The 27,428-nt window shown below is 41.9% G+C and overlaps 1 protein-coding gene across 1 annotated transcript in view; it reads right to left on the reverse strand.

Moving 5' to 3' along the window:
- ITGA4 (integrin subunit alpha 4) overlaps nucleotides 1-27,428 on the reverse strand; it is an 88,485-nt gene that overhangs the window by 31,523 nt on the left and 29,534 nt on the right. The window contains exons 10-15 of the mRNA XM_075528999.1: nucleotides 26,015-26,126; nucleotides 20,907-21,001; nucleotides 19,320-19,410; nucleotides 18,677-18,722; nucleotides 18,138-18,292; nucleotides 7,344-7,498 (exon numbers count right to left, since the gene is read on the reverse strand). Coding sequence (XP_075385114.1) covers nucleotides 7,344-7,498; nucleotides 18,138-18,292; nucleotides 18,677-18,722; nucleotides 19,320-19,410; nucleotides 20,907-21,001; nucleotides 26,015-26,126 — 654 coding nt within the window. The remainder of the gene's footprint in view (nucleotides 1-7,343; nucleotides 7,499-18,137; nucleotides 18,293-18,676; nucleotides 18,723-19,319; nucleotides 19,411-20,906; nucleotides 21,002-26,014; nucleotides 26,127-27,428) is intronic.

A 27,428-nucleotide genomic window follows, 5' to 3' on the forward strand; every position in this document is an offset into this window, starting at 1 on the left:
TAAGAACTACAATGAACTGAAAAGAGTTTTGGGTTTATTTTTAACGAATTCTAGAGCTTAGCTATGGGTTATAGACTTCCTATTTATTTGTCTATAGTTGAAATATTTAAGAACTGACCCAAAGAATATTTATTAAAAATGAGATTGAAGTTAAGCATGTCGACATACTGTGTACAAGTCAGACTCTCGGGATTCAAAATTGATAAACAGCACCTTTGTCTCTGTCTACCACTTGCAAATCCACACACAGAGACAAATGTTCTGTTATATATCTATATCCTATTACAGAAAAAGAGGGATCACCTAATTTAGGCTTGAAAGGGGATCAGAGAGATTCTTACACAGAAAGCTTTTAAACGGAAACGACATGATCAGAATTTTTTAAAAACCTCAATGCCATTGAGTGAATTCTGACCCACAGAGACCCTATAGGACAGGGAAGTACTGTTCCAGTGGATTTCCAAGTCTGTTACTCTTTTTGGGAGTAGAAAGCCTCGTCTTTCTCCTGTGGAGCAGCTGGTGGTTTTGAACTGCTGACCTTGAAGTTAGCAGCCTAATGCATAATCACTCCTCCTCCAGGGCTGTCCTCTGGAACAATGAAGATCATGGGCTATACGGAAAGGGTAAGAGTGGGGGTTAAGATTGAAAATTGAATCAGTGCCCATGTTTATAGTTCCTTGATTATTTCATGTAAATGAAATTCTTGATATCTACTTATTCCTCCAAAACCCACTGAACTCCTACACAGTTAAAAATACGGTTTGAAAAACCAACCAACTAACCAACCCAGATTTCATTAGAAATTGAGTCAAATTTTCTACTAAGCTTGGTTCCTTAGTGAACAGCCAAATATTTGAAATTGCAACTTCCTGAGAGAATGCCTCAAACACAGATGTCTAATCCATTATTCACATGGAAAAACCCTCAGATTGTTCTTTATAGAGTTCTTGAGAAAGCTGATGATCTTAGAAGGGAGATAAAGAACCATTATAGCCTCCAAACAAACAAACAATCACATGCCTTAATGCCCATGTGAATATTTCAGGAGTTATAAATATATTCTATTCTTTCTTATGGATATAATGTATCACATTATAGCCCAAACTCCATTTTATATTTCTACAAAAACTACTTCCCAGGGTGTACTTATTAAATCCCTAAATGTCTCCTGTGTCCCTATGTATGAATTTAGAGACTGTGTGAGTGATTGAAGAGGGATCCTCTCCTTTCCACTGAGAGCTGGGTTTCTTCTGTAGTCAAATCCTACACTGTGAAGGAGTTTGGCGGACTTTAGAGTATAAGTAGATGTAAAGATTTGCATTTGTATTAAATAATCAAGACACTATAAACAACAAAAACAAGTCAACATTCTCCTCACATCAGGTCCTTAATGGGCTTTACCCATTATAATATTGATGAGATCTTTCTCACTCCTTATAACAGCAAATTCCAGTCATTTGCTGAGCCTTGTAGGATCTTCCATTAAACCCTTCCTTGGCCCCACACTGTGGATGTTTCTCTCCCTTCCTTACTCTGTTTAAAGTTCATGGTCAACAATGGAGCTGTGCCTCTGACACCTGCTCAATTCTCTGCCACGCTCTCTCTTGGCAAGACCACAGCCCTGGTTCATTATAACTCTTTATCTAGGGCCACCTGTTAGGCTCAATGGGACTGAGAAGCCGGGAGCTCCTCATGGTGACTAATCTCACTTAGTGGCCTTGAGTGCACACAGGCACACCGTGTCACCTTGTCACCACGTGGTACTTCTTAATTCTTCCACTCTCCTAAAAGGCTTTCACATCTTTTTCTCAAACCCCGAACACTGCTTCTGCCATCCTCACTTAAGCTGATGGCTCTGCTTCTGCCCAAGAATATTCAAACGACCAGAAGAGAGCCTGTACACCCCCACGGCCACATCTGCTGGGCATCTGCATGCACACACACAGATGACCTAGTAATGTTCCCACAGTGAACCAAGCCCTTCCTTTGCCTTCCAAAGAGCCCACTCTGCGTGCTTTCTTAAGAATATTATTTTATTTGTTTATTTGTTTATTTCATGCCCGTCTTGGGCGGTTAGCCTTCTAAACTGAGAAAATAAAGTGCTATTTGTTAATGGCAAAAAAAAAAAGGGGTGGAGGATATGACTTTAAAGATATTCTACCTTTACCCATGTAATATTGTTTTTCCACTCATGAGCATAAAAGCCTGCTGATATTTATTCTTCCTTAAAGGAAAAACAAAACAAATAAAACCTCTTCCATCTACTTCTCTTGTCCAAAGCTAACATTCTCCCAGACTGCAATCCCATCACATCACTGAATTACAGCCGAGGAAAACTACACGAGGATTTATAGTCTCTGTCTGCAATCCCTCTTCTTTCCCCCAGCACTCCCCTGCGCCCCCAACAGATCCCCTCTGAAATGACTCTGGTGAAGATCACCAGAGCCTCCACTTCCTGGAACCCCCTGCAGCCTCAGTCTCCCACTTCCTGGAACCCCCTGCAGCCTCAATCTCCCACTTCCTGGAACCCCCTGCAGCCTCAGTCTCCCACTTCCTGGAACCCCCTGCAGCCTCAGTCTCCCACTTCCTGGACCACCAGCAGCACTAGACACATTGCTATCACGTGCTCCCCGCTCCATTTTCCTTGCTTCCGTTCCAAGATGCCAATCGATTTGGCTTTTCTTCCCCCCTCACCGAGTGCCTCTCTCATTGTCTTTCCCTGGTGCCCTCTGCTCCGCACACTGGGGGACCTGCTCCTCCTGTGATGGACACATATGCTTTAACGGGACTTTCAAAGAATTGTCACGGTCTATTTCCAAGTATGTAACATCTGAACATAAATTAGTCTTTGCAAGTAGTATACACAAGTAATTACTATTTTCCCTTGAAGGTAAATCAGGTCTTTCCATGTGAACAGATCCACACTTGAGCTCCTTGGCCTCGGGTCCCCAGACAACACGCCTTGCAATGGTTCTTATCTCAAGGAATGAAGACTACATTCCTCTTTCTGCTTGAGCTAGAGACCGTGGTGTCAGGTGGAAGCCTCTCTTTCTTAAATGCTGGCATCCAATTGCTCAACGAAAGGTGTAGAACATGCCTTCAACTATACTGACAGCTCTGCCCTGGTTGGAGACACCACCGTCATCTCTCACCTGAGTCAATGAAGATGCATCTTCTCCAGGTGTCAAGCACGGGTCCATTCTAGTCAGTGCTCCACACAGAATGATCCGTTTAATCCCGGAATCACCTGAGGCCACTCTCCTACTCTAAGTTATGTAATAGCTCCCCATTGCACTCAGGGAAAACCAATCCTAAGTGATTTGACTTTTTCTGCTACCTTTTCTCCTGGCTCAGTGGTCCTCAAAGAACGATCCCCAGGCTAGCAGCACGAGCGCTACCTGGAAACTTCCTAGAAATGAAAATGTTCATGCCTCGTACCACACCGCCTAAATTTAAAACCTTGAAGGAGGCCAGACTACCTGTGTCGCTTCCTCTCCTTCTCAAGGCTTTGCTCACAGGTTACTCTGAGCATCTATTCAAAATTATACTCTGCAAGTGTCCACCAGTACTCCACCATCCCCTTACTCTGCCCTCCCTGTCCCTAACGGGTCTCTCTTCTTTGAATTCACGACAAAATTAATAGTTCTGTCATCTTTATTATGTGTCTACCTGCACAGGAGTACAGGCTTTCCCAGGGTAGAAATAATTGTTTTTCTTTCTGCTCCAATGCTTGATGTATTTACTCCCGAAGATAAAACAAACCCAAGCAAAAATGTCTCAAACAAAATCTGGTACAACAGATTGGTACCAGTCAACATGTTAAACGAGTGTACCACCCAACGGGGCTCATCACCTCATCAGGCACTCAGTGAATCACATGCATTAACTGAGTGAATGGAGAAATGGAACCTAATGGACGCGGTTCATGAAAGTAACTATAGATGCACAACATAGCTAAGTAGCATGCAGAGAAATCTCTGCGAGCTGGGGGTCGTCGGGGATATATGTCCTTCATTAACAAGTGTCACCTCGGTTCACTGGAAGGGGCTCTGGGGTCGAATGCATATGGAGATACAGGCTCCTGACAAGAGATGTGCTTTAAGGAACACAGGAACAATCGGGCATCCTGAATGCTGTCCTCCTTCTCTTCCACCGTCACGACACAAACAGAAGAATTCAGGTTAGCTCTCAGGTTTCAGGAACTTGTTCAGACTGTGGAGGCCCAAGAGTGCATATGTTTCTGTGAGGCTCATACCCGAGCCTGACCCCGGTGGCTGTGGCAGCACACTCACTACAGCCCCACACTTTCTAGGAAGCAGTGAAGGTTCCCCGAGTTCCTGGACAAGTCTCGGACGTGGCATACGTTTCCACGGTTCTTACATCCACTCGGGGATGTTTGCAAGTGAGAAGCTCAGACTAGCCTTTTATCTTCCTGTATATGCATTTGGAACGTGTCTTAAACAAAGCCCATGAGGAACTGGGAAAACATTACCCCTCCTTTTCTCTTCTTGCAAAACCGCTACTGTGTACTAACCCCAACTCTGACTTGTTTTGCTTCAACTCCACAATACGCTTCCTAGTTAAATGATCTAAAGTCAATGGCTAGCCTGTCGCTGTCGACACAAAGGTAACATTACAAGGAGATGTGTAAACACAGAGACATCTTTGCTACATGGTCATTCCCATTACATATCCACTCTGAAGTTCATAAGAACAATGCCAAGAAACATAAGACCAAATAAACCAGGCTGATTTGCTGCCATTTTACAAATTCAACACCATGTGTTTCCTTGTGAACATCGAATGTTTTGTTGTCTTCATTGTGGTCTCATTATGTATCTCTAAACTCGGCTAACCTAAGCAAAACCACATCTAGAAAGGATAAAATAAATAAATAAAAAGGAAGCTCTTTAATCGCGACTACGTAAGTGATGGTTACATTACAGTCACTCTATGTTTCGGGCTCTCAAATCATCCAATAGCTTTATCTTAGAACAACAATAAAATCTGTGAAGGGAAATGAGGAACTAGCCTGGGGATTACTGCTCTTAGCATTTAATAGTGTAATGGAGTCTTGGTGCCTGCTGGTATTTGCTTCGAATAAGTATCTAAGGGAAAATTAAGTTCCAAGCTGATGCTACTATTTGAGATCGCAGAAAGGGCTCCCGGGAAGAGTCTGGCTTTCTTGTGACAACAGATTGTCTGATGAAGTACACCATTCCTGTATGAAAAAGACCTGGCACTGCATCATATGATATAATTTGACCAATGTGAGAAGCATGACGATCAGTTTGGGAATTAGTTGTTTAAGAAAAGAAACATGAAATCCACTGAGCCTTGATAGGACATCCCCCTAAGCAACATGTGTGCTGTCGTTCTGGTTCCACAGATGATACCCACCACACTACAACTGTTCACATTCCCACCGACACCAGTGACGATGCTGGCAAAGAGACCAGGGCAAAATCCAAAAAGCGGTCACATTGGATTCTGCCTTTTCTGACTCACATAAATAACAAAACTCAAACAAAATTATTCTCTTCTCCCTTCCCAACCCCATCCCTTGAAAAACGATCATGGAATAGGTCTGGGTCAAAATCAGACGACTCAACATGTACATTTATAGGCAAGTAAGATATAGACATAAAGCAGCATACTACACGGCTTATAATCAGGAAGAGTGTAGCTCAGGGTGAAATTTCCCACCGTATTTATTCAATTGGCATGCTGAACAGTCTGAAAAGCTGGATGATAGGAAGAGGACGTGACAGCGGAAGCAGAAGGAGATTCGTGGAAGCATGTGATAGTCCTTGCTTGAGGAAAGTGAAGAAGACTGGAAGCATGTGGTAGTTACATAATGTGGTGTCCATTTGAGACTTGAGAGGGTTAAGAATGAAGGGGTGAAATCTAGTCTGTCAATCGGGTCATAGCCAATGAGGTCTCTGTGTGGGCATGACCTTCTCCTGAGAATTCTGGGAACTCCTGGATTTTCCTCCTTGGAGGTAGAAGACCATTCTCTCTCTCGGTTCACTTCCCGAGAGACGCTCTATTAAGAAGACACATGGCTCTACGTCTTGGGAGTTCAAGAAGCCACATGGACCTACCCTAATGCAACTAGACCTCTGGAGCCAGAGAAGCCACATAGAGACCCCTGCCAGGGCTGAGATTCACACAAGGCGACCGGATCCACAAGACCTCCAACCAATTGGTATGTGATCCTCCTGCATCTGGCATTATTGCATGTACTTTGTGAGTCTGAAGAGGACTTTATTGATTGGCATCAGACATATGGGCTAATATTGGACTTATGGATTTGATCTGGACTGGGTTGGGATGTTTTCTCAATATTCAATGGCACTGGAATATAAAGTTCTTTCCTATACAAATATGAGTGTCTATGAATTTGGTTCACTAGTCTACCCAAACTGACACAATGCACTTGTTGGTGGAGATCAAAGACTACAGCCTTTGGTATGGATTACACCTCAGCAGAAAGAAAACAAAAATCCTCATAACGAGGACAATAAGCAGTATCATGGTAAACAGAGAAATAACTGATATTGTTAAGGGCTTCACTTTAGTGTATAAAAAATCCTTATGGATTTGAGTGTTAAAAGGCAAAAATATTATCTTGAGGATAAAGTTATGACTGGTTCAAGTCTTTTCAATTACCTCCTATGTGTGGGGATGCTGGACAAGGAATAAAGAAGACGAATACACGCATTTGAATTATGGTGTTGGCAAGGAATATTAAATATGTTATGGTCTACCAGAAGAACAAACAAATATGACTTGGAAAAAGTACAGCCAGAATGCTCCTTAGAAGCGAGGATCGTAAGACTCTATGCTGTGTAATTTGCTTGTGTTCTCAGTAAGAATCTCAAGGATAGGGTCGCTGAAAAAGCGGAAGACACTGAATGAGATGGATTTACTCAGTAGCTGTGACAATGGCCACATACCACAGCAGTGACTACGAGACTGGGGACGGACCAGGCAGTGTTTCATTTTGTGGTTCCTAGTGTCACCGTGAGTTGGAAACAGCTCCATGGTACAAATAAAAACAAAAAATAGAAATTGTAGGATTTAAAAGGGCAAATCTTTAAAAAGAGGGAGACTGTAAAGTTTTATAAATGCAAAATAAAGAGATGAAGAACTGAACTTTGAATTGTCCAGATCGGGACCATCCAACACTGTGACTCTAGAACAACAGGTCCTTTAGTTAAGGAAGAAATGATGCTGGTTTTAATTTCAATTTACAGAAACAGTGCAATAAAATAACGTGCCTTAGATTCAGAACACATGTGAGGCTTACATATTCATGAGTCAGAAATCGTTTACGTTACCCGCATAAACGCTTGATGTGTCCTGCAGCTGACGCCTCTGCTTGCCACTTGCATGCTGCCTGCGACCACATCGGAGGTTCCATTAGAAGAAAAGTAAAATCTCACTGGAGACTCCGCCTTTCTGTTCACATCCAGACTCATGTTATAAAACAAGACTACAAAAATGTAAAGATAATTTCGATGAGTATAAAATTCTAAAAGCATTTATTTATTATTGTAAAATAACCATTTTAGAGATTACTGTCAATATCTACAAAGTTCTTCACTAGCTTTTTATAAAATCACCTAAAACTTTGGCAAATCAACAACAAACATACAAATAACACAATCATAAATTAAACCAAAGATTTGAATAAACATTTCACCAAAGAGATCATTAAGTGGCCACTGAACACAGGAGAAAGATTCTCAAAGTTAATAGCCATTAGAGAAGTGATGGTAATCAAATGTAAGAAAGCATCAATGAGAGAGTACCCCCCCTGAAAAAAGGGAATTTTTTCAAAGCTATGCATTTTATTATTATTATTTACAAAACAAACTTAGCACCTTTAAAGTACTTTCCATTGCACTTGATACATTTGTCAATTCTGAGATTCCACTCTTGGATATGATTTTTAAACTCATCTGTTTGGAAGACTGACGACACCTTCCCTCCTTTTTCCTTCACCTCGTCTACCTGAAATTGCTGTCCTTTCACGTCCCTCTTCATTAGCGGAAACAAAAAGAAGCTGCATGGAGTGAGGTCAGGTGAGTAAGGTGCATGGGGCAAGAGAGACATGATGCTTTTTGCCAAAAACTGGCACATCGAGATGGCTGCAAGAACCGGTGCATTGTTGTGGTGGCAAAACCAGTCCCCCATATGCCACAAATCGGGCCTTTTTGGTCACACACTCTTACGCAATCTTTTCAGAACATCTAAATTGAAAGCTTAATTAACAGTCTGACCTGGTGGAAGGAACTCTAAATGCACTGCACCCCTCACATTAAAAAAACAAATAAAACCCAGAGCATCATCTTGATCTTTGATTTCATTTTACAAGCCTTTTTTGGGGTGAGGTGATGATGGTGTCTTCTACAGGCTTGCTTGATATTGACTTTCGGGGCCGTAAGAATAGCACCAGGTCTGTCACCAGTAATGACCTTGGGGGGAAAGTCTGGGTCGCTTTGGAGTTGTTCTTTGAAAGACATGTTTCCACCTGATGCTTCTTTTCTTAGTCAGTCAGAACCCAAGGCACACATTTTTCAGCTACCCTTCTCATTCCCAAATCTTCTGTTAAAATTCACTGAACTGAGCTCCAAGACATTCCAGATAACTTCCCCATCCCTCCAATTGTCCGTCATTGGTCTTTGAGCATAAGTGCATGAGTTTTGGTGACATTTTCATCCCTTTTGGAAAGTTGATGGGTGTCCAGAACAAGGTTTGTCATCAATCAACATTAAACTTTTTTGGAAATGAGAAAGCCACTCATACACTTGAGTTTTTTCCATAGCACTGTCCTTGTAAGTTGTGTTCAACATCACAACAGTTTCTGTAGCACTTTTCCTCAGCGGGAAACGAAATCTCACAACCACACACTGTTCTCTTAAATTGGCTGTCACAAAAATGAGGTTTGAGCACAACTGTTTTTACAGAAAAATGCACTGTGACCAGAGAGAACTTTCCCAGGGGATGCCAGTTGGTGCACTAACTCAGAGCGAGTTGCTTGATGCGTGCCTAGCAAGAAAAATGCATACCACAGAAGTTCCACCCAGTAGAGTTTTTTCTGCTTTGGCAGGGTGGGGTGGGGTGGGGGGGCGGGTAATTCCCTGATATTCGATGTTGCTAATGGAATGAAACATGCTATAACTGTTGTTTATAACAGTGTGGTGATTTCATAAAATTTTCAAACTGGAAACTCAAAGCCCATCTATGGACAATGGAACATCCTCCACAAAGGGGTCACACGGAGGGGATGAGTCAATCCGGGTACAGTAGAGCACCAATGGGTCACACAATATACTTCTGATCCCTTGAGGCCTCCTTACCCCGACCCCCCACTATCATGACCCTAGTGCTGCTTCCCAATCTAGACTAGACGGGAGCATGTACATAGGTATAGATAAGAGATAAAACTGACAACACATGGAACCCAGGAATAGGAATGGGAACAGAGATACCAAAAAGGTAGGGGGAAGGGGGAGAGAGGTGGGGAGCGAGGGGGAAACTGATCGCAATGAACGGCACATAATGACACACCCCCATCCATGGTGAAGAACAACAGAAACCAAAGGGGAAAGGAGACAGCATTCGGTGTGAGATTTGAAAACAATTAACTATCTATCAAGGGACCACAAGAGTTGTGGTGGGGAGGAGGGAGGAGAAAAAGAGAGGAGCTAATCCCAAAGGGCTCAATGGAAAGTAAATGTCTAGAAAAGAACGATGGAATATATGTACTAATATGTCGGATAGAATTGATGTATGGATTGTAACAGAGTTGTAAGAGCCCCCAATAAAATTATTTTTTAAAGTAACAAAAAAGAACAAAAAAACCCAGCATATCATAATAATAGTCCATCTAAAAAATAAAACAATAAGATTTGTTATTCCAGGAGTAGTGATTCCAGATAAATGGTTTGACTTATTTTTACAATATGTTTTCAAATATGAAGTTAAAACACAAAAATAAACATAGCTACTGATAGTAAAAAAAAATCAAAATCAAACCGGAACTACCACGTAACCCAGACATTTTACTAATTGGTAAAATCACCCAAAAGACTGGAAAGCAGAAACTCAAGCAAACACTTGGACACCAGCGTTCCTCGCAGTACTGTTCACAATAGGCAAAAATGCAGAAACAACCCAACTGACTTTCAACATAAAAATGTATACGCAAATGTGGTGCACACTAACACATACATTATTCTCTGCTGGTAGGAGAAATGAAATCTTGATATTTGGCACAATATGATGGAGTTTGAAGACATGTGGAGTGGACGAAGTCAATCACAATAGGAAATCACAAAAGCTCAAAGTTTACGAGGAGTTGGAGCAAGTGGGGAAAGTTGATGATGATGAAAAAATCACATTGATTAAGTGTAAAATGCACAGGTGATTACTGTAACTACTTTCAAGAAGTTGTACATCTGTAAAAAGTTGAATTGGCAAATGTTGCATCATATTTAAATTACAAAAAGAAGCAGAAGACAGTAGCTGCTGAGGCTGCTTAAAGATACCCAGAAACCTCGTGGAATGTGACTCCTTGGTTTGGGGATTAAGAGCCATGGTTTCAAGGGACATTCCACTTAATGGCCTAGTAATGTCTTAGACACTTTAGCTCTAGCCTCTAGCTTGCTGAGTCGTAACCAGTTCTATACCCTAGTTTGCTTAGTAACTAGTTCTATGACCCAAGTTTGCTGAATAGTAACTAGTTTTATCCCCTACTGAGTTAGTTAGTTTATTGTGACAACCTGGCCAATAAACATCTGGGGTTAATTGAAAGGCAGAGTGATAAATGGCTCAGTGAGCCTCAACTTCCTAATTCTTGGATACCTTGCATTTTGATGGTCGGACCAGGGTGCAGCCGCCTTAGCCATTTCCCTGCTTCAGCTGGCAAGGCTGACTTCCTGCAAGACATCCTCAAGGAGAAGTCACATGGACCTACCCTGATGCAGCCGTGGGTGCTGGAGCACCTGTGTGGAGATCCCTGCCAGCGCTGAGATGCTTACACATTCTCTGACTCAACTTTCCTCCTGCAGTCGGCATCATTGCCTGTTTTGTGAGATGGAGGAGGACTTTGAGGATTAGTGTTTGACATACGGGTTAATGTGTTAATGTTGGACTTGTGGGCTTGGTCAGCACTGGGTTGGGATGTTTTCTTGATGTGCACTTAACTCTTATATAAAACTCTCTCTTATACATGAGTTTCTGTAGATGTGTTTCTCTAAAGTACCCAGACTAACACATCATGGTACCTTAGGAGTGGGGTACTGGAGAAACAAATCATAAGGTGGAAAGTAGATGTTTGTTTGACCTCTCCCTCGTGGTAGTTTTTCTTTTTGTCTAGCCAGAGGTCAGATAAAGCCACACTGTTTATTTGGTTGTTTTCTGGGGGGAAATATGGGAAGTATTAAAATAGAAAGCTTGTAAGCCCACTTGCTTCAGCCATTAAAATGTGACCTTTATATGGGCTTAGGCCATGCCTGCAAAGAGAGCTTTGAAAATATATGCTCCACCCAGTTCTTTGGAGAACTCACTCAGGAACCAGCAGTCTTTGTCAGAAGCTGGAAAAAATCTGGAGCCATGAAGAAAACTCCTCTCTGGGACTGAATGTTAAAGGGAGCCTGTGAGCAGGCTGAAATGCTTGCTAGGCGACCACCTGGATCTACTTGTTGAGTGGAAGTGGAAGAAATGCAGCAATAAAGAGAAAGGTTGTTTTGGCCACTGACACCTGTGGACTTGGTTTACAGGGGGGGAAAAAGAGAAGATGAGAGTGGGTTGACTGGTCTAAGGTTCATGACCTAGCCTGAGTTGGCTCAGCTGGTTGAGTTGGTGAGAGCCCATGGTCTAAAGGCAAGGCGACCAATGGGCACCCTGTGGAGGCTGAGTGAGGCAGCCCACATTGTGTTGACCAGAACCCAAACAGCTAGAGATTTTTGAACCTGTGAACTGGTGCCTAATGTTGCTGACTTTATGGATGGCCTGTTTGACTTTGCTTATGGATGCGGGCTTCACAAGGTTCCAACTGGAATGAAGACTCTTCATGTGGAAAAATATTGTCTTCTCATAGAACTGGGTTGATGTAAGTGGGCAGTATATTAATTGGATACCCAAAACTTGGAGAGATAAAGGCATAAAGTGGTTGGCTTACAAACTTTCATAGGTGGGGGGGGGGGGCGGGAATTCACAGGATTATAGGGTTAAGGTGTAGGTGTTACTTAATTTCAATCGTGAAGTTAAAGAATTACGTACAGGTGCCAGGCTGGCAAGGGGTGGATTGAGTTAGTTTATTGTGCCAATCTGGTCAATAAACACATGTGGGGTTAATTGAAAGGCAGAGGGATAAATGGCTCAGCGAGGCTCGCCTTTCTAGTTTTCGGGTCTCTTGCTTTGTGATGGTCAGACCCGGGTGCAGCTGCCTTAGCAGTTCCCTGCTTCAGCTTGCAAGGCTGACTTCCTGCAAGACATCCCTGAGGAGAAGCCACATGCAGTTAGCCTTTATATAAAACTCTCTTTCACATGAGTTTCTGTGGATTTGTTTCCCTAAAGTATCAAGACTAATACACCTAGTTTGCTGAGTTGTAACTAGTTCTATCTCCTAGTTTGCTGAGTCGTAACTAGTTCTATGACCTAGTTTGCTGAATCGTAACTAGTTCTATGACCTAGTTTGCTGATTCATAACTAGTTCTATCCCTAGTTTGCTGAGTCGTAACTAGTTCTATCCCCTAGTTTGCTGAGTCATAACTAGGGCGGTAAAGCTTACAAAGGGCGTCCAAGGCACAACAATTGCTATCTGCTCACCTGGGACAACAAATGATGCAGAGTCAGAAACGGAGATATGGGTTATGTGGCTAATTGCCTCTCTGCAAAACTTTTCAAGTTTGCCATAGAAAGCACATGCATTGGGTGATATCTGGCTACAAATTCTGAATATTTTGATCCAGGATTCTAACTAGGACTTTTGATCAAAAGATGGGAAATGTAGGATTGAATTTCAAATGCTCATGGTCTCTTCACAAACTCATGGAGGGAGGGAGAACCCTTGACACTATTGCACTCAGATAAGCTTTAAAATGTAAACCAAAATTTTCCCCTGAAATAATCTTAAAATCAAACAGCAATTTAAGCCTAACTGTAAAATATGCTACCATGCTCCAGACTGACACAGAATTAGCAAAAGAAGACGGAAAGAATCAGAGTCGCTACACTAAAGAGCCCCCATGGAAGGGAGAGTCAAGGGATCGAGCGATGCATCACAGCAGGCCAATCTGTTGCAAAAGACTCTTTAGAGGGTTAAAGATCAAGATGTCACTTTGAGACCTACGGGGTGTGCCTGACTGAAGCAACAATATTTTCAATCACCTCCTCAGCATGGAAAAGGTGTAACACGAATAAGGAAGTCTAGAGAAAAACTTATGTATCTGAATTAGGGTGCTGGCAAAGAATACTGACATGGTCGCCAGAAGAATGAACGAGTCTGTCTTAGAAGAAGTACAGCTATAAGGATCCTTAGAAATGAGGACAGTGAGACTCTACCCCATATACTTTGGACACATTATCAGTGGAAACATGTCTTGGGGCAGGACATCTTGCTTGGTACATTAGCAGTTCAGCAGAAAAGGAGAAATAGACGGACGCAGTGACTGTAACAATGGGCTCAAGCATGGGAAGGATGTTGGAGATGCTGTGCTGTCCTGTCCATAAGGTCACTCTGAACCGGAATGGACTTCATGGCACCGACTGGCAAAGCAACGGATGTTTGCCTGCAGTATTATATCCTCCTGACATCTGTCTATATGGCATCAAATTGACAAGAGCAACGAGAAAGGACCCTCTGGATGAACTGAGTTTATGTTAATAGAGGAGGAACAACAAAGGGGAGCGCAGTGGCAATGGTCTCAGGTGCAGGAATGTAACCCACATCCTTGAACTGTCCATGCAGAAACAGTGTACTCGTGTATCCGCCCCCTTGGGGAGCAGTGGGTGGTGCACTAGGCTGCTAAGCTCAAGGTCCGCAATTCTAACCCCCCAGCCAGAAAGAAGAGGCTTCCTGCTCATAAAGATTCAGTCTTGGAAACCTACAGAAGCAATTCTACATGAGAGCAAGAATTCATAAGTGACATGTTGAAGGACTTATAGCATTTCCGAAGGATTCATTTATATGTTAGGACTAACTAGCACTTCCAGAAGGATTTTGTCTACTTATTTTAAGGAAACTGTGTGTGAAACCTGTACCACTGCCACAAACTTCAAATACATCTGTCTACCTTCTTTTTATTTAGAAAATAAAGTCCACATCAACTGACGTAAAATTTACAAACAAGGACAGCCATGGAAGGGCCAGACAAGAATCAAGCGATGTAACTGAGATTCAATATCTCAGCACTCGAGCTGCCATCGAAAAAGCCACTACCAGTTCATCACCCTTACAGAGCTCCGACTAGACGTCAGTGTACAAAGGCTGAATACAAAATCCACTCACGGGAAGGGGCACAATGCTCTGGCATTGCTAAGCATGCTCACAGTGTGGACTACTTCTCCCATGGAGCCATCACATGACACGTATCAAGCAAGTTTTGGTAACAGTGCAATTACTTATAATACATTTGTTTTCCATCATTGTTTGATAAATATCTGGTCACAAGATTACCCCTAATATAGGAAGCCCCAATGTCACATAAAAGAAAAGTCGTTTTTCCTCAACCTGTCTATTTTAGATCATCTGTATCACTGCATAATCAATTTTGGGATCACATCCCCAAACTGCCCCTTCTCCAATCAATAGCGAGATGAGAGTTGGCCCCTACTTCTATTGATGCCAGTCACACACTGGAAAGCGAATCTGAGCCAGAGTAAACATAATAGACTTGCTCTTTCCATCTCTTTATGAGTTAATTAGACTGAGATTCAGTTTAGTAATTTTTGATAACTTTCATGATGCTAGATGACAAGAGCCTGCAGGGTCACAAAAACAATTCTTGAAAGTCCTTGAGGGGACTTGGTTTAGGATCGGCCATACACTTTGTGAGTTGTTAATGTCCTAATGATAAACTCGAGTATACATCACTCCTTCTATAGATAGTCTGATCAGCTATTCTAATTCTAGCTTAAATATAACGTAAGTAAAAACATGGATCTGCTTGCAGAAATATAATACAAGGTCACACCCTTACAAATCCATCACCCTAACAGAGCTCAGACAAAAAGTAAAAGGGGGTCTGGGAGGCTGGCCCCAGCACCATAAATTAAGTGGATTCCTGCCCCTCCCCCAAAAAGAATTTGTTCCAAAGGACATTGACTCTGCAGCTCTGGGAGATGGACATATCTGATCAGAGCACACGGGAGCAGATGAAGGGGCAGGAGGAGAGAATGGAACACAGCCTGGCCCACCAGGCCATGAGGATGATGTTCCTGAGTAGAGCAGCCAGTCCACAGAGAGAACAACATGGCTGGCACCACTATGAGAAATGATGCCCCTCAGTGACTAAGGGCAATACAGGGGACAGCACTGGAGACACAGTGTGGGAATTGCACCTGACCTGATCCCACCACACCGAGGTAAAGCACTGGGGGAGTGCAGCAGAACAGCAAGTGAATGGAGTGGCAAGGTCCCCAGGGAATGCTGAAAGTGGACTTTGGGGCCATGGCGTGGTGCCCCAACAGACTGGACTGGAAAACACTCATAAGGGCCAGCAAACAATCCTTGAACGAACTACAAGCTTTTCTTTTGTGAAGTGTTTTGTTCTTTGTCAGTGGTTTGTTTTTGTTGTTTTGTTGTCTGGTTGTACACTGTTGCTTTGTTTTCCTGTCTTGTTTTCGTGCATGTTAGTGTCTCCACAGGTCTGTCTGAATAGGACAGGCTGGATGAACTATCTGGAGGAAAAACAACAGGCCCGACAGTTCCGGGGGGACTTGGGGTGGGGGGTAGGGAGGGTTAAGGAAGTGGTGTTAATAAACACAGGGACAAGGGAACAACATGGGACCCAAAATGGTAGAGAGGGGGGAGTGGCAGGCCTGGTGGGGAATGATCAAGGGTAAGGTAGTATAGAGAAGAGGTATAGCTATAGCCCAGGTGGTGACGGAGCATGGTAGTAGGGCAGGAGGAAAGTCAAGGGAGATGGAGGAAAGATCTAGGAGTCAAAGGGCATTTATGGAGGTCTAGACAAAGACAGGTACATGCAAATATATATATGAGGATGGGGAAATAGATCTATGTGTCTATATTTATAGGTTAAGTAGTAAGATGGCAGAAGGACCTTGGGCCTCTACTCAAGCACTCCCTCAATGCATGAATACTTTCTTTTATTAAATTGGAACTCTATGATGCTCACTCTCCCGACACAACTGCTAAAGCCAAAGTGGGTGAACAAGTAAATGTGGTGAAGAAAGCTGATGGTGCCCGGCTATCAAAAGAGATAGTGACTGGGGTCTTAAAGGCTTGAAGATAAATAAGCGGCCATCTAGCTCAGAAGCAACAAAGTCCACATGGAAGAACACACCAGCCTGTGTGATCGAGTGGTCCCGAAGGGATCAGTTATCAGGCATCAAAGAACAAAAAATCATATAATTGGCTGCACACCTCCATGATAATATTACTGAAGACAAATGAGTGCATAAGCAAATGTGGCGAAGAAAGCTGATGGTGCCCGGCTATCAAAAGAGATAGTGTCTGGGGTCTTAAAGGCTTGAAGGTGAACAAGCGGCCATCTAGCTCAGAAGCAAAAAAGCCCACATGGAAGAAGCACACCAGCCAGTGCGATCACGAGGTGCCAAAGGGACCAGGTATAAGGCATCATGCAAAAAAAAAAAAAGATATATGTATATATGTGTGTGTATATATATATATATATATATATATATATATATATATATATATATATATATATACCATATTGAATGAAGGGGGAAGTGCAGAGTGGAGACCCAAGGCCCAAGTGTCGACCACTGGAGATCCCCTCATAGAGGGGTTTAGGAGAGGAGATGGGTCAGTCAAGGTGCAAGGTAGTACCGATGAAGAACACAGCTTTCCCCCAGATCCTGGATGCTTCCTCCCCACAACTACTATGATCCAAAATCTACCTTGCAGGGCTGGATAGGGCAGGGGTTGTACACTGGTATATATGGGGGCTGGAGGCACAGGGAATCCAGGGTGGATGATACCTTCAGGACCAAGGGTGTGAGGGGCAATGCTGGGAGAGTGGATGGTGAGTGGGTTGGAAATGGGGAACTGATTACAAAGATCCACATGTGACCTCCTCCCTGGGAGATGGACAGCAGAGAAGGGGGGGAAAGGGAGACTCCGGATAGGGCAAGATATGACAAAATAACAATGTATAAATTACCAAGGGCACATGAGGGAGGGGGGAGCGGGGAGGGAGGGGAAAAAAAGAGGACCTGATGCAAAGGGCTTAAGTGGAGAGCAAATGATTTGAGAATGATTGGGGCAGGGAATGTATGGATGTGCTTTATACAATTGATGTATGTATATGTATGGATTGTGATAAGAGCTGTAAGAGCCCCTAATAAAATTTATTTTAAAAAAAGTAAAAGGGATGAATAAAAAATAGTATGTGGGTCTAACGATGATTTTTAAAAGTTTCACACCAATGCTACTTTCTCCAGAGAACTTAGCGCACCTTGTTTATCGGGAAATGGGGGCGACTTGTAGGAGTGGCTCATCATGGAAGCTCATTAAGAGATTTGTGTCATTTATAAAAACTAGCGTGATGGCTTAGGCTCCATTCAATCATCTTCAATTACTCAAACTGTGGAGGAAGAAAAGGTTCCTCCTCCCAGACCCTCCAGCTTCAGCTACTTGTAGACTTTACAGGGATCAGGAAGAGGTGTGCTTAGGAAGCAAATGATAATCCAGTGTGGCTTTCCTTCCTTCCCTAATCTCTCTGACCCTAATCTCCTAGCTATCCCAGTCCTTTATCAGGACAGCCTGAGAATTTGAGTACGCTGTTATCTCTAGCACAACACAAAACAAAACAAAAACCTCTTCAGGATGCAAAACAATGAGTGTTCCAAAATTGATCTTGAGATCACTGCACGACATGCACCCCCCGCAGGCATCAATCCACAGAAACTCTTACCAATATAGCCTGGAACCTCTTTGCCTTTATAGGAAAAGCAGAGTTTCAGATCAATGCATACAGAAGGCCATCCATTTTCAATACAGTCAAATTGTGTTCTATTCACTGACTCGGGGTGGGTTAAAGAAGCATCAACAATCACTACTGGTCTTGTCCTAAGCAGGAAACAAAATAAGCAATATTAATTGCAGAATTATTTTTCTTTAGGAAGGCTAGGAGATGATTTGTTTTCATAGTTTACAGTGTGTGGGTGATTTCCCGAGTCATCTTTACTAATAGTATGTGTCTGTTTTTATTCACTTGCAGTCGCATGGACAGAGAAAGAGAAGCTTGCATGCAAATGTCTAAAATGCTTTACTGTGACTGACAATTTATCTAATTATGTTTAGGGAACGTAAGGGTTGTCTCCTAAAGTTCAATAATTAAACCTCAGAATACCAAAAAGAGCACTATGAGGTCACTATCACTGCTGATTTAAAAATTGCCTCCCATCGTTTACAATTAAGGCCATTGTCATTAAGCAGTGAAATGCATCTTACCTTAGCAACACGGCAGTGTCAGACTGAAAAGCACCAACTGCTACATCTGGATGATAAAAAACAACAACATAGATTAATGATCATCATTAGTCAAAGAGAATTACTTTTGAGCCATAAATACTTAACTACGTCTCACCTTTCAACTACATCAAAACACTATTTTCAGAAAATTAATTAGGAAAGATACACTAATATCTTAAGATGCAGTCCACATTTGTCTGAATTCATTCATTTATTTTCAGTGACCCTCATCCTTTTAAAAAAATATAAATATAAACTTGATGATATGAAAGTAAGCTTCCTGGAACAAAATCAATTAATTTTCCAGCTAAAACATTTACCCAGAAACCTACTTTCCCCAAAATGAACAGCTATTTTGTTCTTTCTTATCATCACCATCTGATGAATTTATTTCATGGGTGTTTTAAATTTTTCAATTAATGAAAAATCCAGCACAAAATGGTGAGCCTTAGAAGTGATCATTTCACAGTTCTTGAATTCAACAGAGTTTTGGAAGTGATGGGAAAGCAAATCCAAAGCAGATTACTAACAGTTTTCAATACCATCTGTGTGCACTGCACAGCAAAGCAGCATACACAACAGTGCTTGTCCCAACGAACAAAACAAGCTAGTTTATACTCACCTACATATCCATTGTTGTCGGCATCGATTTGTGCAGCAATGGACTGTCCAAACATACTTAATGATTCGCTAATTTGAAGTCCTTCAATTCTCTGCAAAATAGGCGAATTGAATGGGGATCAGTTTTAAACACATCATGTCCTAGAGAAGCAATGATTTCATTAAATAATGAGCCCTTCCAAGCCTTGACACATTTATGAACCAAATGTGTTTTCTCTCCCAAAGCCATTGAGTCACTTCTGACTCCTAAACCATTTCATAGGATGGAGTAGAATTGTTCCTGTGGGTTACAGGAATAGTAGCCTCATCTTTCTCACACAGAGTGGCTGGTGGTTTCAAACTGCTGACCTTGTGATTAGCAGCCCAACACATAACCCATGATGCCACCTGAACTCTTTAACTTAAAAAATGCATTTTAATTAGGTCAAACATGTCTGTCTAAGAGAAACAGGTGGTGGCATAGTGGTTATGTGTCCAGCTGCTACCCGCAAGGTCAGCAGTTCGAAAGCACCAGCCATTCTGAGGGAGAAAGATGAGGCTTTCTACTCCTGTAAAGAGTTACCGTCTCAGAAACCCGCAGGGGCAGGTCTCCTGTCTTGCAGGGACAGGGTTGCTGTAAGTCAGAATCAGCACTATAGTGAGGAGGAACGAAAGAAATACAGTCACAGCCTGCAGTAAATCGCCGACATCTATGTCACGACTTCAAAGCAGCAACAAAGCTCTTTCCTGTATAAGCTGAAGGGCCTTTTAAGTCCTTACATACAGATCTTTTAAAACTGTCCCCACTCCACCCCCCCCCCCTCCGCAGCCTACCCAGCCTTCCTTCATGTTCTGGTTTCTTCACTTGACCAAGGTGAATAACTAAACACGTAACTGGAAGAGAAGACAGCCGCGCTAATTGAGTGCAGACTCCCACTCGGGCTTAAGAGGAAAGGCACCTAGTGAGTGAGATTATATATATAGATATAGATATCCATTTGCTCATGGTTGCCTCATCAAAAACAAAAGTATTAGCTACAATTTCCATGAAAGTAGCTTTGGATCAACTTTTCTTCTTTGCTTAAGAATGCTGGGTTTTTTGTTTTTTTGGACAGGCACTGAAAATGCCCTGATCTTTCCAAAGTGAGAGTGAGCTTACGGAACTTGAGTAAAGGGCTACCATCCTACTGCTCTGCACCGGAAGAGAGGCAGCATGCCACGTGAGCGTGTGTTCGCGCCGCGTGACTGTCTCTGGTCAAAGTGGGGCTTTGCCCACAAGACACGACACGGTAATTAAGCCCAAATGGACGGTCTGGGAACAGTGTGGATGCTTCTGTGGAACATGAATTTGATGAAATACAGAAAGGAATCTTTAACAGGCTAGAGACCAATGAGAACAGCAGTGACCTAGAACCCTTGTTCGTGGTGGGAAAATGGTTTCTAGGAGCGCTTGCGGACTCTCATGATGAAACCATTTACCATGATTTTAAAAAATGAAGTGCGATAAAATGTTTAAAAGAACAGTTTAGAACAGAGAAGTCAGCTTTACCGCTGGACAGTTTAAAGAAGCTTTTATAATAATGCTTAATACAAAAGAACAGTGCTGTACCTGTGAGAAGGTGGGTGAGATCCCGTCGACTCGGCCATTATAAATATAAATTGCCCCTCGCAAGCCATCTTCCTGTGGCGCGCCGATGGCAACATCTATTCGAGAATGTAAGTGGTAGAAAAGCGACAAGTTTTTGACAGACTGATCAGGCTGGGTGCCACTTGAAAAGCTAACTTCTCTGGAGTCTAGCATTTGTGACTGTACAGTCATGGTGCATAACATAAAATTCCCTGCGGTAAACAAAACAAGGCCAAGCCAACTAGCGCTTTTCTCACCAGGGAGGAAGGCTATGTCAGAACGCTACCGTCATCGCAGCTGCGTGTCACTGTCAACATCGCAGCGACATCGGGCTGCGTGTCTCTGTCAGGGCACGGCGGACTTGGAAAGGCTGCGGTGAAGAAAGCCGAGTGGCAGGACCTGAGAGGCAGGGTCGTGGGGTGACTCGGGCTCTGCAGCTAGAGTGGGCTGTTCCCAGTTCTGCGCTTGCGTGCAGCTGGGCTACACTCGGCCCGTGTGCTCAGTGCTCCCGCTTACAGGACGGACTCAACCATAATCCACCCTCAGCTGAGGAGGACATAACGTGTATAAAGAGCTTAGGGCCGTGCTTGCCATTTCGCTGTTCTTATAATCTCTGAAAATGACAGCCACCATAGTCTTTATTTTGGGCTTTGGGGTTTAATTTCTTTTCCGAAGGATATCTGCATTAATTCCTTATTCCAACAACAGCACTTCAAGTAGTGTTTGCTTGGGATATCTGTAAACACACGTACATACATGCACACATACATACTGGGTTTTACTACATGGATTTCTCTGCAAATACAATGACTGCCTCCCCTTTACAATACGACCTTATTGGGATTTACATCCTATTATGATACCTGGAGAAATTTAAATGAAAAGATTTGAGCTGATAGAAGAAAATCAAGAGAAAAGCAAAAAGAAATGGTTGCTTCAGGCCTACAAAGATACAGCACACAGAAGAAAAATGATATCCTGTGGCTACAAAAGCATGTCCTTATTTTATCAAGTATTGTTTCTATTTATTCATCTACCTCCAAATAGAAATTACATTCATAAGCACACATACACTCTTTTCCAGTGCAAATAACATACACATTCTGTGTTTGTTTGCCAATAGCTCCCTCCCCTGGGTGGTGTTTTCCCAAATACACTGCACTCATTTTCTTTTTAAAAATTGTCATAGAGGCACTTGGAAAATACCTCTGAGGTGGAAGACAAATATAAGAGGGCTTTGAAAGTTCATGAAAATATTCCAATTACATTTCCCCCACAAACTTTTGGAAGCCCTCTTGCCTAAAGGGGCTGAAACCTCAGAGCAGTTGTGGAGAGAGAGCAGGCAGGGGGTCCTGTTCTGTTGTGCCAGGTCACTAATGGTTGGAATCCGCCCCATGGCACCACAGAACAACCACAGTACAAAATGCATGTCTTCATTTTGGAAAAAATATGGTTTACACATATGTATGTGTGTATTTCTATGGTTGTTTATATTTAATAATTTGTTATCTTAATATTCCTGTTTGTTTATACTTAATATTTAGTTATCTTACTATAAAAAGGTACAAAAAGTTTACTCTCATAATATTTATTATTTATAACTGTCCATAAAATCTATAATATTGAATATAATTATAGTGATAATTTTACCATTTCAACATGCATAAAAATATTTTTGATCTGTAACTCTATGCCAAATTACATAAAATTAAAAACTGTGAGAGCTTTTCTAGTTTCATCTTACTTCTTATTTTGGTCAAACATAAGAAGACCAGCTTATTTTGACTTAAATTTTCACCTACCAAGGCACTCATTTGGTGGTGGTTTCAGGTATCCAGTGATTGCTAACTGCAAGTTAGAACTCTGAGGTGCAAATCCAATAGAGAAAGAGGAAGCCATCTGCTCTCATAAGCAGCTACAGTTTGGCAAACCCTACCCAGGGTCTCTATGAGTCAGGACAGACTCCGCGACGGGGGGTTGGGTTGGATTTAATATTTCAGACTCTTGCCACGTGCTGGTTGATTCAGGGTCAAACCACAAAAAGAATCTCATAGATTAGAAGGAAAAGTCAATAAGTCAAAACACAATAGTAACGGCATGTATACAGGAGACAGTGGAAATTAAGGAAGAAAAATGGAGAAGATGATGCCCAAGCTGAGATGAAAGTCATCGCTACATCATCATCGGGTGTAGTGAGAAAATGTAGGAACGCAGACTGAGGAAGCAGCCTGCACAAAGGCAAGCGAGCAAGAGACAGCAAGGTATGCCTGAAGAATGGCAACTGGCACAGCTGGAGCCAGAGCTGTGCAGGCTAAATGCTGTTGGAACACATGGACTAGGAAGGAAGAGACAAAGGAGGGAAAGGGGAGAGGGAAGTAGCACCTTGTAGTTGTTGAAGACAAGACCAGTTAGTAATTGAATTAATCAAGTATCAACTAATAATTTTATCATTCAAGCTAAAGCCCTCTTAAGTAGAAGTCTATATTTTGATTCTTGATAATACATGAAAATAGAAAGTTTTGGTTATGAAACTGTGCATCCATAAATATTCTATTAGCACAGTGACCCAAATGAAGAAAAATATCTTGCAACAATGCACATGAGCCTTGGCAGTTAATTATTTTAAAAGCTTGGGCGAAGTTTTCTTCTATTCAGAAGATATTTGGGTATATCCAATTCAACTTTTAATATCCAGGAGAACACTTAAGACTTATACTAAAAAGCTCTAATTACTATTATAGAAACTAGATAAAATATGTTTTAAGTATATCTAGAGAATGATAAAATGGTTTTCTGTGTTGATACAATTCAGATATATGAATTAGGGACACACATATATGATAGCACATTCAAAATAGTACATGATCAATTACAAGGATCTACATCTCCATGGAGGATGGGCGACAGAAAAGTGGGTGAAGGGAGACACCAGGCAGTGTAAGATATGATACTAAAATAATTTATAAATTATCAAGGGTTCATGAGGGAGGGGGGAGCGAGGAGGGAGGGGGGGAAGAAAAATGAGGAGCTGATTCAAGGAGCCCAAGTGGAAAGCAAGAGTTTTGAGAATGAAGAGGGCAACAAATGTGTAAGCATGCTTTATACAATTGATGTATGTGTAGATTGTGATCAGAGTTGTATGAGCCCCAATAAAATGATTTAAAAATAAAGTACATGATCTTTTTTGAGTGTGTCCATTAAAACAAGATGTGAAAGAAAGCCTAAGTAAGTATTTATTTAAATGATAGTTTTGTGTTTTCCCAAAAAGGAGTTATATTATCCCATGCTATACATGTGAAATATCCAGGTGTAGCAACATGGGCTTATACTACAGATATTTATTAAGTAGGTTGTTTCTATGTGCATAATATTACACAAAATATGATTTATTTTTAATATTTCCCCCTAATAATTCCATTCAACTGTAAAGTTAGAAAAAAAAGAGTGCCATCATTTCTTCATTTGAATTTTAATGGCAAATAATTAATACCTAGAATGAAAAATCTGATAAATAGAAATGCTCAATAACTATTGCAGAACTGCTATTTATGAAACAGTCCTCATGATAAAATTTCACATGTGTTTTAGAATGCTTTAATGTAAATATGCACAATCAGAATAGTTATAAGCATATCTCCATGTAAGAGTTCTCTCATTTTTGAATAGTAAAAAGAACTCTGGCAATAGCAATTCTTATATATCAATTTCCACATTTTATATCTCATAAAAGTCATGGGAAGCAGTTATTTAAATAATTACTTAGGAACTAGTCTTGTATTTTACACATTTAAAGTGGATTGAGGCATTTAGTCACAAGTAGAATTATGAAAATGCCAACTTATAGCAGCCCTCACTTATTTCCAGAATGCAGGTAAGATGTGGCCCAATGTGTGTTTTACATCACTAGCAGTTACCAATCGTCCATTGTCACGGCAAGAAGACATATTCTGAATGCTAGGATAATATACACTGTCTTCTAAAACTCATTCATAATTTTGTGCACAACATGAACGGACTCGGTTGCCACACAGAACTAGGTTTTAAAAAGGAATGTTGTTGATGGTGTCTAGGCAGGACGGGTATCCAGACAACTTGCACAGTTATGATAGCACCTTCCGTTCAATTATTAAAAGAGCTCCATAGCAGTCAATGACTAACCATTACCTACAGGTTCTCCGGGTGCCCCATCTCTGGTCATCCCGAAGGCCCTTCCCGAGGCAGCAGTTGAATGGGGAATGCTGGCCTAGCGGGGGCTTTTAGAAGCCCTGCTCTAGTTTGCAGCCAGCATCTGACGGAGTTGGTCACTGCCTTTTCTGTGGTGCCAGTTGAATGCCATATCCTAAACTAGACACCGCCTAAGCTGCACACCTTTTTCATACTTAATACCATCTCAAATTAGCATCCCTTTTAAAGTAGGTGGCGTGGCACCGCACATACCAGGATGTGACACAGAAACAACGGGAGCACAGGGGTTCCGTGGCGGCTGCTAAGTGCTAGCTGCTCCCTGGGAGAAAGACGAGACTCTGTACCCCTGCAAGTAGTTACAGTCTCCGAAACCCACCGGGCTGTGCTGCCTGTCCTGGGGGGCTGTGAGAAGTCAGAAGTGACGCTACGGCAGCGCGTGGAGCGGTTCTGGTTCCCGATCAATGGAAACAGCGCTGGCAGTACTGCGCTGAAGCATGTGGCTATCAACCGAAAGGCTGTTTCCATACCAGCTGCTGCACAGAACAGATATGCAGCAGCCTCTTTCCCTGAAGATCACAGTCCCGACAGATGATGGGGCATGTCTAGTCCACCCTACAGAGCTGTGACTTGGCATCAACTTGACATACAGTTTTGCTGCTGTTTAGGCTAGAGTCAATGGTGTCTTCGAAGCAAGAGCATCCTTTATAACACCATCAATCATCTCTCGTTGGCAGTCCAGGAGAAGCCGAGGGCAGCACAATAAAGAGAAATCAAACCTAGCAGATCGTTCTGCTTCTCTTTGCTATAGATGGACCGGAGATAAAAAAAAAAACTCCAATAATATTCCCATCCAAGCACTATTTGAAATGCTGAAATCATGTACCAAGTTTAATACTTTTAATTACCTTCAAAGCCATCATTGTCAATGTCACCAAGGTTAACTATAGATTCCCCAAATCTTGCAGCATATTTGTCACTTCCAATGAGCTCTGTTTCCATTTCGTTCATTACTGCTCCCTAGATAGAAAGACGGGGAAAGGGTGTCATTAGAACTCTCCCTGACAACTTTACACCTGATTTCCTGTTGTAATTGGATATAGATTTTTCCCCCCAAATGCTTCAAACAAGTTGGGTAAACTACAGAGCTTTAGTACACACATTTTAGTTCAATTCAATAAATATTTATTGAGCATGTCAACACATGTAATCGTATGATTACAGCTCAGAGGACATAAAAAACCCGTCAAACTCATGATCCCTGGCTTTGAAAATTCAATAAATCATTTTGATAATTCAATTTAACAAATATTTATTGAGCTCTCACCAAAGACAGTGCACTGTGCAAAACCTACATGGCTGAGTAGGACCATGATGCTGTGTGTGTGACAGAGCTTTAGCAAAAAGTCTGAGGGGAAAATCCCATGATCTCTTAATTCCATTGTTTTCTATGCACTTTTGAAAGTCCTTCTGTATAAGACACATTTCCTTTCCCTCGTGAAGTGTACGGATACAGAGATGGCTTAGCACATGCATGCAAATGGCTTAGAGGCAAAACCAAAACAAACCAAACCTGGAAGATCAAAAAGCAAGGAGAACATGCTAATTGTGAGAGCTAGAAGACATTTCATAAAAGAGACGGCTTTCAAGGCGGGCAGTGATGGACGGGAGCAAACCTGATATGCAGGCAAAACATCAACAAAGCACACATCCCAAAGAATTTGCATATAATGAAGGGTGAGTATCATGGATGCAATGAAAAAAATCTTAGGTCGGTCTTTGGTGTGGGCCCTTGAATGCCACAGGACATTTTTACTGCTCATCTAGTGCCCACATGGATCCGTTGAAGCTTTCTCAGCTTAGAACTTAAAGGGCCAGCAGCAGGCCCTTCCAACCTTCAATCAGCGTCAATCAACTTGAACAAGTTAGCCGATGTCTCAGAAGCTGGAAGGAAATTATTGCCATAAAACTTAAAATATGTTGCAATAATAGCTACTAAAGCTATTTTCCAATCCTGATCACGTTACTGCCTTATATCATTATTTCTTGAATTCATTGAAAAACAATTACTGAGCACCTCCTTGCTCAGGTCCTGGTACATAGCAGTAAACGAGACAGACAGATTCCCCACTACATGGAGTTTACACTCCAGTAGGAAAACAGACAGATAAACACATAATATCATGCCAGATAGTACTTGTCATTTCAGGGAGAGAGGGTTGAAAAGGAATAATGAAAGAATAATTTGTAAGAGTTAAAAGCTGGAACGAATTACTAAATTATCCCTAGTATTCAACAGAGGGTGGACCAGAAAATAGCCTA

This window comes from Tenrec ecaudatus, chromosome 13, assembly GCF_050624435.1.
Source record: "Tenrec ecaudatus isolate mTenEca1 chromosome 13, mTenEca1.hap1, whole genome shotgun sequence".
Lineage (NCBI taxonomy): Eukaryota > Metazoa > Chordata > Mammalia > Afrosoricida > Tenrecidae > Tenrec > Tenrec ecaudatus.